This window comes from Streptopelia decaocto (assembly GCF_964273445.1).
Source record: "Streptopelia decaocto genome assembly, contig: HAP1_SCAFFOLD_1419, whole genome shotgun sequence".
NCBI classification, from domain to species: Eukaryota; Metazoa; Chordata; class Aves; order Columbiformes; family Columbidae; genus Streptopelia; species Streptopelia decaocto.
The window spans coordinates 25,772-37,572 of NW_028116911.1; the positions used below are offsets into that span (position 1 = coordinate 25,772).

General features: G+C 66.1%; 1 protein-coding gene across 1 annotated transcript; it reads right to left on the reverse strand.

Annotated features, from left to right (window-relative positions):
- Positions 1-559: 559 nt before the first annotated feature.
- On the reverse strand, positions 560-11,300 carry LOC309452005 (splicing factor 1-like). Its single transcript, XM_082076689.1, is given in 16 exon segments — positions 560-1,408; positions 1,411-1,648; positions 2,161-2,226; positions 2,228-2,306; positions 2,374-2,409; positions 2,412-2,429; positions 2,835-3,123; positions 3,125-3,311; positions 3,437-3,544; positions 3,664-3,779; positions 4,198-4,381; positions 4,937-5,026; positions 5,947-6,099; positions 7,926-8,001; positions 9,312-9,437; positions 10,370-11,300. Coding segments are annotated over 16 exon segments (2,865 nt in total). The 5' UTR covers positions 11,286-11,300; the 3' UTR covers positions 560-1,225.
- Positions 11,301-11,801: the final 501 nt, after the last annotated feature.

The following is an 11,801-nucleotide window of genomic DNA, read 5'->3' on the forward strand; positions in this document are numbered from 1 at the left end:
GACGCCCCGGCTTCGTTCATTATTCATGAGTGGGCGGAGATGGAGGAGGGATACGCCCCCTCAGGGCTGCCCGGGTCGTTAATTATTCATGAGTGGGCGGTGTTCGCGGCAGAACACGCCCCCTCCGCGAGGTGATTGGCTGCTGGACGGGAACTCCGCAGGGCCCCGCCCCGGCAGGGGGAGATCAGCCCCCCCTGAGCGGCCCGCGAGCCGCTCTGCGCCCCCCGCGCCGCAGGGACCCCCGTGTCCCCCCCCCCCGTGTCCCCCCACGCTCCGTGGGGGTCACGCGTGCCCGTGAGGGACTGTCGGTGTGTGGGTGTCACCCCCGTGCCACCGGAGCCGCTCTGAAGGTCATGACATTTCAGGGACACGGCGGCTGAGTGACAACCACAGGGGGTGCCGTCCGCCCCTCCCCCGGCTCGGGTGTCACCGGGGGGGGGCGAAACCCGACCCGGGGGGGAGGGGAAGGGACACAAACAGGGGGGGACGCGATCAGTGGGGGATGGGCTGACATTCAGGGCTGCGGGGGGCACACGGAATGAACGACACGGCCACAGAGGGGGCGGGGGCCATCCTGCCGTTTATTCATACACAAAAGAAAGCGCGGGGGCGGGGCGGGGGGGGGACTTCTACACGGGGGGGGACCCCGGACCGGGGGGGGGGGGCACAGGGGAGGGGGGATCGCAAAATAAACAGGGTGCCCAGATGGGGGACACTGCCCCCCCTCCCCCGGAGCTGCCCCCGTTTTACTGCCTCCCCCCCGATTTGGGGGCCTGGGGGGTTTAAACCAATTCATAAGGTGGTCCCGGGGTGGGGGGGGGCCCTGGTGGTGCTGGGGGGGGGGGGCCTCAGTGGATTGGTCGAGATGGGGGGGGTCCCCATAATGGATCAGTCCAGGTGGGGGGGTGCCCATGGTGGAGGGGGGAAGACCCCCAGAATGGTTCAGCCCACGGATGGGGGGTAACCCAACAATGGATCAGTCCAGATGGGTGGGGGACCCCATGATGGAACTGTGGGGAGGGGAATCCCCAGAATGGATCAGCCCACAGGTGGGGGGGATCCACATAATGGTTCAGCCCACAGACGCGGGGGGAGGGGGTCCCTATGATCGAAACAGCCTATGGGCAGGGGGACCCCCATAATGGATCAGTCCAGAGAGGGGGTCCCTATATTGGAAGAGTCCAACTCCACGGGGGGGGGGGATTTTCCCCTCAGCAACCCCTCCCTAGTTGGGGGGTGTAACCCCCCCCAGAAAAGGGGGTGTCACCCCGTGCATGGTCCCCCCCCAGCTCAGTTCTGGGGGGGCGGTGGGGGGCGCGGGGGGGCAGCCGAAGGGGGGCATGGCGGGCACCCCCATGCCCATCATGGTGACGAAGTTAGAAGGGTCCATGGGGGGGGGGCGGCGGGGGCGGGGGGGGGGGGCGCGTACATCATGCCCCCGGAGCCAGGGGGCGGCGGGGGGGGCGGGGGGGCCCCGGGGGGGAGGGGGGGCTGCACCCCGGGGGGCAAAGGCACCATGGAGGGGCTGGCGGGGAGCGGGGGGGCCCCCGAAGAAGCCGCCCCCCCCCCCGCCGCACCCCCCCCCACCGCCCCCTGCTGCTGCCAGGGCGGGAGGGAGGCGCTGCCAGCGCTCGTGGTGGTCGTCGTACTGGGGGGGTAATTAGCAGGGTTAATGAGGAGGCTCATTAGACATCGGGGGCAGTGGGGGCAGACGTGGTTTAACCGGGCTTGGGGGCACATGGGCCCTCCCCCCACCCCCCGCCATGGCACAGCCCTGGGGAATGTGACAATTAAGGTAAATGTTAATGGGGGGGGGTAAATTAAGGAGGCACAAATTGGGGGGGGGGGAGGATAAATTAGGGGGGCACACATTAGGGCAGCCCAAAGCCACCCCCCACCCCACCATGGACAGGCTAAAGGCTCTGGGTTAATTCACAGTGTAGGTTAATTAGGGGGTGTTTTGATTAGGCAGGGATTTAAGAAGGGGTGGGGCTAATTATGAGCAGTGTTCTAATTAGAGAAGGGGAGGGGGGGATTAATTGGAGGGGGGAACCCCAGACCCCTCCAACCCCAGGGCAGGGGGGGGGGTGGTGACCCAAACCGGGGTTTTGTCCCCCAAGGCCCGCCCCCTGTCCCCAAAGCCCCGCCCCCTGTCCCCACTCACTTGGCTGCCACAAGGGGGTGCTGCTGCTGCTGGGGGGCGGCGGCTGCTGCTGCCAGGGGGCAGGGGCCGGAGTGGGGGGGCGGCTGCCCACCGGGCGGGGGGGGCGGAGGGGGCAGCATACCCAGCGGCGGCGGCATCATACCTGGGGGGCACGGGGGTCAGCGGGGGCACCGCTGGGGGCGCTGGGGGGTACGCTGGGGGTCTCACCTTTCCCTGGTGCAGGCGATAGACCCCAGAGCCCACTGCGCATTTCCCAGGTACTGATCTTGAGGGAATGAGAGACCGTCGCCTTAGCGAGGGGGGGAAGCCCCCGCACCCCAAAATCCACCCCCGACCCCCCACAACCTTCACGAGGTCTCGTCTTGACATACGAAACTATTGCAAGCTGGGGGCAAAAAACTCCTCCCCCGCCTCCGTCCCCTTACCCAATATCCCCAACCCCCACCTCCGAAACCCCCCAACCCTCAAGAAGTCTTCACCCCCTCCCAAAAAAACCCAACCTCAGGTCCTTATCTTGAGGAGATGAGATGTTTGCCTTGGGGGGGTGCCAAAAAGCCCCTTTTTCACCTAAAAATACAACCTCCCACAAAACACCCTTCACCCCCCAAATCCTCACAACCCCCCCCAACAAAATACCCCCGTAATTCCCCCCATCCAGGATTGTCCTTACCCATGTGGTGCGGGCCCGGGTGGCCGGGGGGGTGGGGGCCCTGCCCCATGGGGGGGTGTGGCTGCATCCAGGGCGGGGGCCCGTTGGGGTTGTGCTGCAGGGGGTGCCCCCCCCCGCCGTGGCCACCGCCCCCCCCCATCCCCGCCATGGGGTGGGGGAAGTTGTGCGGTCCCCCCCCGTGCATGGAATGGTACGGGCGGCTCTCCGAGGGGCTGCTGTTCATCCAGGGCGGGCGACTCTGCGGGACAGGGGGGTCAGGGGGGTGTGGGTTCGGGGTTCGGGGGGTTTGGGGCGGGGGCGCTCACCGGGGGGGGCTGGCTGCTGGGCTGGCTGGCGCGGTGGCTGCTGGACAAGGGGCTGTTGTTGTGGGCGGCGTTGGAGCTGACGGACACCGGGGCCTCGCCCAGCTCGGCCATGAGCGACAGGTACTCCTTGTCCATGCGCGCCTTGTCCTGCGCCGACTGCGGGTCCCCGGGCCTGGGGCGCGCAGGTGAGGGGGGGCAGCACCCGCGGCCCCTTCCCGGCCGTCTGCTCCCCGGGGCTTTGGGGAACGCGGCGGGGGGGCGGGGGTGTTTTTGGGGTGATTCGGGGGTTTGGGGTACCTGGCGAACTTGCAGTCGGAGGCGATGTGCCCGGCCCCCCCGCACTTGGTGCAGACCGTGGTGTTGGTGATGCTGCGCGTCTCGGTGCTCTGCCAGGGCCGCAGGATCCTGGGGGGGGATCGGGGGTGCGGGGTTATTGGGCGTGTGGGGGGTTATTTGGGGCACGGGGGGTTATCGGGGGCACGGGGGGGTAATTTGGGGCGCGGGGGGGTTATCGGGGCGCCCACCGGTTGTCGTCCTCGCGCAGCGTCCCGTTGAGCCGCGCCAGCTCCCGCAGCTGCATCTTGCGCAGGTCGTTCTGGTCCTCGGGCGTCTCGATCCCTTGCTTGAGGATGTTACGGATCTGGGGGATTTTGAGGTGAAACCACAGAACTCAGGGTTTGGACTGACCTGCAAAGATCATGGGGCCAAAAGCACCCCACTATCTGGCAGCCCCATTGCCCCCTATAGCTCACTATTTGGCAGCCCCATTGCCCCCCAAGGCTCACTATTTGGCAGCCCCATTGCCCCCCAAGGCTCACTATTTGGCAGCCCCATTGCCCCCCAAGGCTCACTATTTGGCAGCTCCATCGCCCCCTATAGCTCACTATCTGGCAGCCCCATTGCCCCCCAAGGCTCACTATTTGGCAGCCCCATAGCCCCCCAAGGCTCACTATTTGGCAGCCCCATAGCCCCCCAAGGCTCACTATTTGGCAGCCCCATTGCCCCCCAAGGCTCACTATTATTATTGTTCTCATTAGCCCCCCGCTCGCAGCCCCCACCTGCTCCACGGCCTTCTTGACGTTGTCCATGGTGTTGGCCGTGACCAGCGCGTGCAGCGGCTCGTCCTCGCCCGGCAGCATCTGCCCGTCCTTGCGGCCCACCTTGCCCTCCTTCACCGAGCCCTTCCCGCGGATCATGATCTTGGCGTTGCACTCCTTCTCGATGTTCTTCAGCGTGTTCCCCCTGCGGCGCGGGCACGGTGGGGGGGCGCCCGGACCCGCCGGGACCCCCCGGGACCCGCTGGGGAACCCCCTGGGGAACCTGCTGGGAACCCGCTGGGGAACCCCTGGATCCACTGGGGAACCCACTGGGGAACCCCCTGGGGAATCCCCGGATCCACTGGGGAACCCCCGGATCTGCTGGGGAGCCCCCAGCCGGAAACGTGGTCGCACCCCGGCATCGTTAGCAATGCAGCCTCGTTAAGCACCCCCAAAATAATTCAGGGGACACTGAGTCCCCCAAATAGGGGGAGAGGAACGGGGTCACCCACACAAATTGGGCGGGGGGGCGGACACCCCCAGAGCCACTGGGGTGAGCCGGGAACACGGTGGCACCCCAACCTCGTTAGGTTCATTAGGAGCTCCGGCTCGTTAAGCATCTGGCATTGCTAAGAGCCCCCCTAAGCTTTTGGGGTGAGGCTGGGGAGTTCAGCCCCCCAAAAGCGGACATTGCGGGGGTGTGGGGACACCGGGGTCGTGGGGGACGTCGGGGTGACACGGGGTGCGGGTCCGTCCCCACCTGGGCCCGATGAGGAGCCCCACGAAGTTGATCTCGGGGTACTCGTCCTGCGGGATCATCACCTTGTCGCTGACGCGCGTGGCCGGCGGCCTGCGGAGAGCACGGTGAACCCCAACGGCCCCGTCACCCCAAACACCCCAACGGCCCCGTCACCCCAAACACCCCAACGGCCCCGTCACCCCAACTGCCCCGAACGGCCCCGTCACCCCAAAACACCCCGATCACCCCAAACCACCCCGAACGGCCCCGTCACCCCAAAACACCCCAACGGCCCCGTCACCCCAGAACACCCCAACGGCCCCGTCACCCCAAACCACCCCGAACGGCCCCGTCACCCCAGAACACCCCAACGGCCCCGTCACCCCAACAGCCCCGTCACCCCAAAACACCCCAACGGCCCCGTCACCCCAAAACACCCCAACGGCCCCGTCACCCCAACCGCCCTGAACGGCCCCGTCACCCCAACTGCCCCGAACGGCCCCGTCACCCCAAAACACCCGAACGGCCCCAGTCACCCCAACCGCCCTGAACAGCCCCGGTCACCCCAAACCACCCCGAATGGCCCCGTCACCCCAAACCACCCCGAACGGCACCGGTCACCCCAACCACCCAAACGGCCCCGGTCACCCCAAAACACCCCGAACGGCACCGGTCACCCCAAAACACCCCGAACGGCCCCGGTCACCCCAAAACACCCCGAATGGCCCCGTCACCCCAAAACACCCCAACGGCCCCGTCACCCCAACCACCCAAACGGCCCCCGTCACCCCAAACCACCCCGAATGGCCCCGGTCACCCCAAAACACCCCAAACGGCCCCGGTCACCCCAAAACACCCGAACGGCACCGGTCACCCCAACCACCCGAACGGCCCCATCACCCCAAAACACCCCAAACGGCCCCGTCACCCCAAAAGGCCCTGTCACCCCAACCGCCCCAAACGACCCCGTCACCCCAAACCGCCCGAACGGCCCCGTCACCCCCCCCCCCCGAACGCCGGGGGGGACCCACTTGTAGTCGGCGGGCGGCTTGAAGTCGGGGTTCAGCGCCACCATCTCGGTGATGAGGTTGTGCCGCTCCTCCTCCAGCTTCTTGCGCGTGCGGAACTCGCGCGTGTTCAGCCGCTTCCCCTCGCTGTTGTAAATGGGCTCGGGGGACGGGGACCTGGGGGGACACAGCGCGGGGGGGTCACCCGCCGGACCCCGGGGCGCCCCCAGAACCACGGCGCCACAACCGCCCCTGGGAACACGGCGCCCAATGGCCCCAAATCCCACCCCCCCAGGCTGCCCCACTGGGGGGCACTAATCAGCGCCTAATCACCCCCCATACCCTCCTAGAGCCCTCGTCCCGTTTCGGGGCGGTTCGGTGGCGTTTCCCTTGGTTTTTGTGGCCCAAGTCCCAGTTTTGCCCGTTTCTGCGTGTTTTTAAGAGGCAAAACCTGCGGTTTTTGGTTGGGGGCGAAGCTTTAAGCTTTTTGGGCCATTTTTGGCAGCTCCGAGGGGAAGAGTCAAAGTCGTTTAGCAGAGCCGGGCGAGAAAAGGTGTGAATTACGGTTAAAAACCAGCGATTAAAAACCAGCGGTGAAGAGGAACAAAAAGTCACAGTTGTGCGAGTTTGGGTTCAATCTGGACCGTTTTGGGTTCACCCGTCCCCAATTGTCAATTTTTGCGGCTGAGGCTGCAAGGAGGGAAGAAATGACACAAAGCATCAAAAAACCAGCGTCCGGTTGGGGTGAAAAAGCGGCTTTTCGGGTCCTCGGGCCAACGGGAACTGTCGACGAAAGGTCAAAGTTCATCGCCGCTCGTTAATTACGGTTAATTAACACCCCCCGCCCCGCCGCAGGCAGGCGTCCGCTGGCAATTAGCGCAAACGAGGCCCCGGCTCGTTAACGCCGCTGGAGGAGCAAGGCAGGGTTATAGCACCGATTTTCATGGATTCTCCCCCAAAAGCACCCCCCCCCGCCCCCCGCCCCCGGCTCATTAGCGGCGCCTCGTTAACGGGGGGGACGCCCCGCCCCGCCCCTTCCGCTGCCAAATTGGGGCCAAATCGGGAAAATGGGGAGAGGGGCTGGAACTGGAGCTTTTTGGAGGCGATTTGACCAATTCAGGGGGAAACGGGGGGAGAAAAGCCCCAAAATCGGGTGTTTGCGCCCCAAAACGCCACGGGGGCGGAGTCACCCTGGCCCCACCCTCATTAAGCTGCTGGGGCTAGTTAAGGACTAATTAAAAACCTGCCTGGGGGTGGGGCTAATTAAGGAGGCGGGGCTAATTAAGGAGGTTTAATGAAGGGCTCCTTCCGCTGCTATGGGAGGGAGGGGGAAGGTGGAGCCACCCTAGTGTCCCACACTCATTAACGTAGGTAGCAACTAATTAAGGGCTAACTAAGACACCATGTGTAATCAACGGGTAGAGCTAATGAGCAAGATGGGTTTAATTAATGAGGCAGGCAACAGGTTTATGAAGGAACCTCTTCTCCTGTGATGAAGGGGATGGAGCTGCCCTGGCACCCTGCCCTCATTAGGCTAATTAAGGGCCAGGTAAAGTCCTGGGGCTAGGGAAGGAGGTGGGGCTAATTAAGGAGATGTGGCTAATGAAGGGGGCAGATTTAACAAAGGGCTCATTTCCCCTGCTGTGGGGAAGCGGAGCTACATTGGTACCCCATCCTCATTAAGCTAATTAAGAATTAATTAAGGCCCTGGGGCTAACTCGCTCCGGGGGGCGGGGCTAACTCGCTCCGGGGGGCGGGGCTAACTCGCTCGGGGGGGGGGGAAGGTGGAGCCACCTCAGCGCCCCACCCGAACCCAGGGCTCACTGAGGAGGCGTGGCTAACGGGGGGCGTGGCCCGGGCGGAGGCGTGGCCAGCGGGGGCGGGGCTAACGGAGGGGCGTGGCCCGGGCGGAGGCGTGGCCAGCGGGGGGCGGGCCGCGGTCCGTTAGCGCTAACGGAGGCGCAGAGTGTGAAAGAGGAAAGGCCCCGAGCGGGGGGTCCGACCTGTCCTCGGGGTTGGGGGGGATCCCCAGGTCTCCCGTGCGCAGTTTGCGGGTCAGGTCTTCGATCTGCAGTTGCACTGGAAGGAACCCGGTTAAGAGAACAGGGTGGAGAGACACAGTTACCACAAAAACGCACTTTTCGGGCAAACACGCCGCTCGGCGACCACGGCGCTCGTTAGCGCTAATTACGCAGCGCGCCGGACAAACCAGAACGGACGTTATTACGCTGAATGGGGCGCTGAGAGAGGCACACGTTAAAATAGGCGTTTTCACCCCAAAACTCGTGACCGTGACACAGCGGCTGCACAGCGAACACGTTATTGCCCAAAGTCGGACGTTCTGCACCCAACGCGTTATCGCCCTGAACCGCTGCAAACCGGCGGCGTCACCAAACACACGTTATCAAAAATACACGTTATTACCTTAAATCAGCGGTGTTACTAAAAATACACATTGTTACCTTAAAATAAGGCGTTGTTACCAAAAATAGACGTTATGACCAAAAATAGACAGTATCACCATCAAATCAAAACGTTATGACCAAAAATTGACGTTATAGCCTAAAATGGGCCCTGATCCTGGAAAAACAGCGTTATTACCCCAAAATGCAAACGTTGGTACTCTAAGCATCCCGTTTTTCCCAATAACGGCCGTTCTTAGCCCAAAACCAGGTGCTGCTATCAAAAAGTGACGTTATCACCCAAAAACAAGCGTTGTTATGGGAGAAATAGATTGTTACAAAATTTGATGTTATCGCTTTAAAATCAAACCTCGTTACAACATAACTGCAAAGATTGTCACCAAAAACGGCGTTATCACCCTAAAATCAAACCTTATTAGCAATAAAACACATTATTACCAAAATGTGAGTTGAGTTATTGTTGAGAAAAATTCAACGTTATGAGCAACATTTTCACCCAAAACAAGTGATTTTTACTAAAAATGACACGTTATTACCTCTAAAACAGACATTATTGCCCCAAATTGAACCGTTTCCACCTTAATTATCACCTAAAAACCTCATTCTTGCCGCTATCCAAATAACAACACTATTGGCAAAAAAAACACACTAGCCAATATTTTTTGCCCCAAATCTGGTGGTTTTCACCCCAAATTGGTACCAATTTTGTCCCACTCTGTTCTGTTTTCCCTCAGCCCCAATTCTGGGGTTTTCTTGCCCAAATCTGGGTGCTTTGGTCCCAAACCCGCCGTGTTTCCCCCCATCGGTACCGATGTATCTGCGCTCCTGCTCTCTGCCCCCCCCGGTCCCAAACCCGCCGTGTTTCACCCCAATCGGTACCGATGTATCTGCGCTCCTGCTCTCTGCCCCCCCCATCCCCCCGGCCCCCCGGTCCCAAACCCGCGGGTTTTGGCCCCAAATCGGTACCGATGTAGGCGCGCTCCTGCTCGCGGGTCAGCCCGGGCGGGATCACCGTGGGCATCCCCGGGATCACCGTCTTCTGCTCCAGCGAGTCCTGGTTCCAGCGGCTGCGCTTCCGCTTCCGCGGGAAATCTGCCGGGAACGCGCCCGTGGGCAAAGCCGCCGCCGGACCGGGGCCCGGGGTCCCGCGTCCCGGGGGGTCCCGTGTCCTGGGGGGTTCCGTGTCCTGGGGGGGCGGTTCTGGGGGGGGTCCCGCGTCCCGGGGGGGCGGTTCTGGGGGGGGTCCCGCGTCCCGGGGGGTTCCATGTCCCGGGGGGGGTCCCACGTCCCAGGGGGTTCCGTGTCCTGGGGGGGGTCCCACGTCCCGGGGGGTTCCGTGTCCTGGGGGGGGTCCCACGTCCCGGGGGGGCGGTTCTGGGGGGGGGGGTCCCGCGTCCCGGGGGGGGTCCTGTGTCCCACGGGGGTCCCGTGTCCCACGGGGGTCCCGCGTCCTGGGGGGGGGGTCCCGCGTCCCGGGGGGGCGGTTCTGGAGGGGGTCCCATGTCCCGGGGGGGGTCCTGTGTCCCACGGGGGTCCCGTGTCCGGGGGGGGGGGTCCTGTGTCCGGGGGGGGGTCCCGTGTCCCACGGGGGGGGGGGGGTCCCGTGTCCCGGGGGGGTCCCTCCAGAGATCCCCCCCACTCCCCGGCTCCATCTTGGCCACCCGTGTCCCAACGACCCCCTCGTGACCCCCCAGGACCCCTCCCGGCCCCCCCTTTGCTCCTGCCCCTCCACAGACCCCCAACGACTGTCCTGCGCCCCATAATCCCCCTGCACCCCTTCGCTCTCACAGCCAATAACCGCCGTCCCCCGGAACCCCCCGGACACCTTTGCCCCCAGCGGCCCCCAATAATTCCCCTGACCCCCCATAACCCCCCACCCTGTCAGACCCCCAATAACTCCCCTGCTCCCCCAAACCGCCCTGCGCCCCCCATAACCCCTCCCCTCCCCCCCCCAATAACTCCCCTGCTCCCCCAAACCGCCCTGCGCCCCCCATAACCCCTCCCCTCCCCCCCCCCCCCCGTACCTGATCTCCGCGCGGCCTTCGCCGCGCGCCCCCCCGCCTCGCTCTGGCCGCCGCCCCCCGCGCCCCCCCCGCCCTCCTCGGGCCGCGGCTGCGGGGGCGCGGCCGGGGGCTGCTGGGGGGGCCCGGGCGGCTGCTGCTGCGGGGCGGGCGCGCCCGGCGGCGCCGCGGGCGGGTCGTGGCCGGCGGGCGGCGACGGGAAGCGGAACTGCCCGTAGGCCGCGGCGCCCGGGGCCGGCGGCGGCTGCTGCCCGGGGGGGGCGGCCGGCGGCGGCTGCTGCGGGGCGGCCGCGGGCGGCGGCTGCGCCTGGGCCGGCGGCGGCGGCGGCGGCGGCGGCGGCGGCTGCTGCTGCGCCTGGGGCTGCGGCGGCGGCGGCGGCGGCGGCGGGGGCGGCGGCGGCGGCGGCAGCGCGGCGAACGGGAAGGCGGCGGCCGCCATGGGGCCCAGCAGGCCGGCCGGGGCCTGCGGCTGCGCGGCGCCCGGCGGCGGCCCCGGGAGCACGAGCCCGGGCGGCGGCGGCAGCGGGAAGCCGGGCTTCCCCGGCGGCGGGGGCGGGTGGAGCTTGCCCAGCGGCGTGGCGTTCGCCCCGGTCGCCATAGAGCCTCCCCCTGCGGGCCGGCCCGGCCTTCGCGAACCTTCCACGCCGCCGCGGCCGCCGCGCGGCGCCGGTTGGTCGGGCGGCGTGTCCGTCAAAGCGGCCGCGCGCCGCGGTTGGCTGGCGGGGCTGCCCGTCCGCGCGGCGCCGGCGGGGATTGGCTGGGAGGCGGGCGGCGGGGCGGGGACGGGCCGTGAGGCGGCGGCGGAGGGGATTGGTTGGAGGGGACGTCGCTCAAGCGCGGCGCGGGGGGATGCGGAGGGGGCGAGCGCGGATTGGGCGGAGCGGCGGAGGGCGGGTCCGCGGGGGGGGCGCGCCGCCATTGGCTACGCTCCGCCACCCCCCGCGCCCCCGAACGGGGGAGTCGGTAGACCCCGTGCCGGGAGCGCGTGACGTCGCGCCCGCCTCGCCCCTCATTGGGAGGCCGGCTCGACGATCTCTGATTGGCCGCCTCCGCCGTCGCGCAGGAGAAGGCGCCGCCTGATTGGCGCAGAGGGGGCAGAGCGGGCGGGCGCTCGTGCCGCCCGCCAAGAACCTCGTCGCGAAGCATCGCGGGAGTTCGGCCGGCACCGCCCCCCCGCCGCCGCGCAGAGAGTCATGGGAGTCCGCCCCCCCCCAAAAAAAAAACGCGGGACCCCCCAAATAACGGAGGAAACGGGAGAAACGGCGGCGGTTCATTGACTGATGGGGGGGGGGGGGGGGGGGGGGGACACCCGGACCCCCCCGAGTCACCCCAAAAACTCCTCGTGCACCCCCAGCCCCAATTCCCGCGGTTTCGGTGCCCGCGGAGCCGCCCCCCGCAAAAAAAAACCCTGTGGGTCCCAAACCCCCAACCCCCC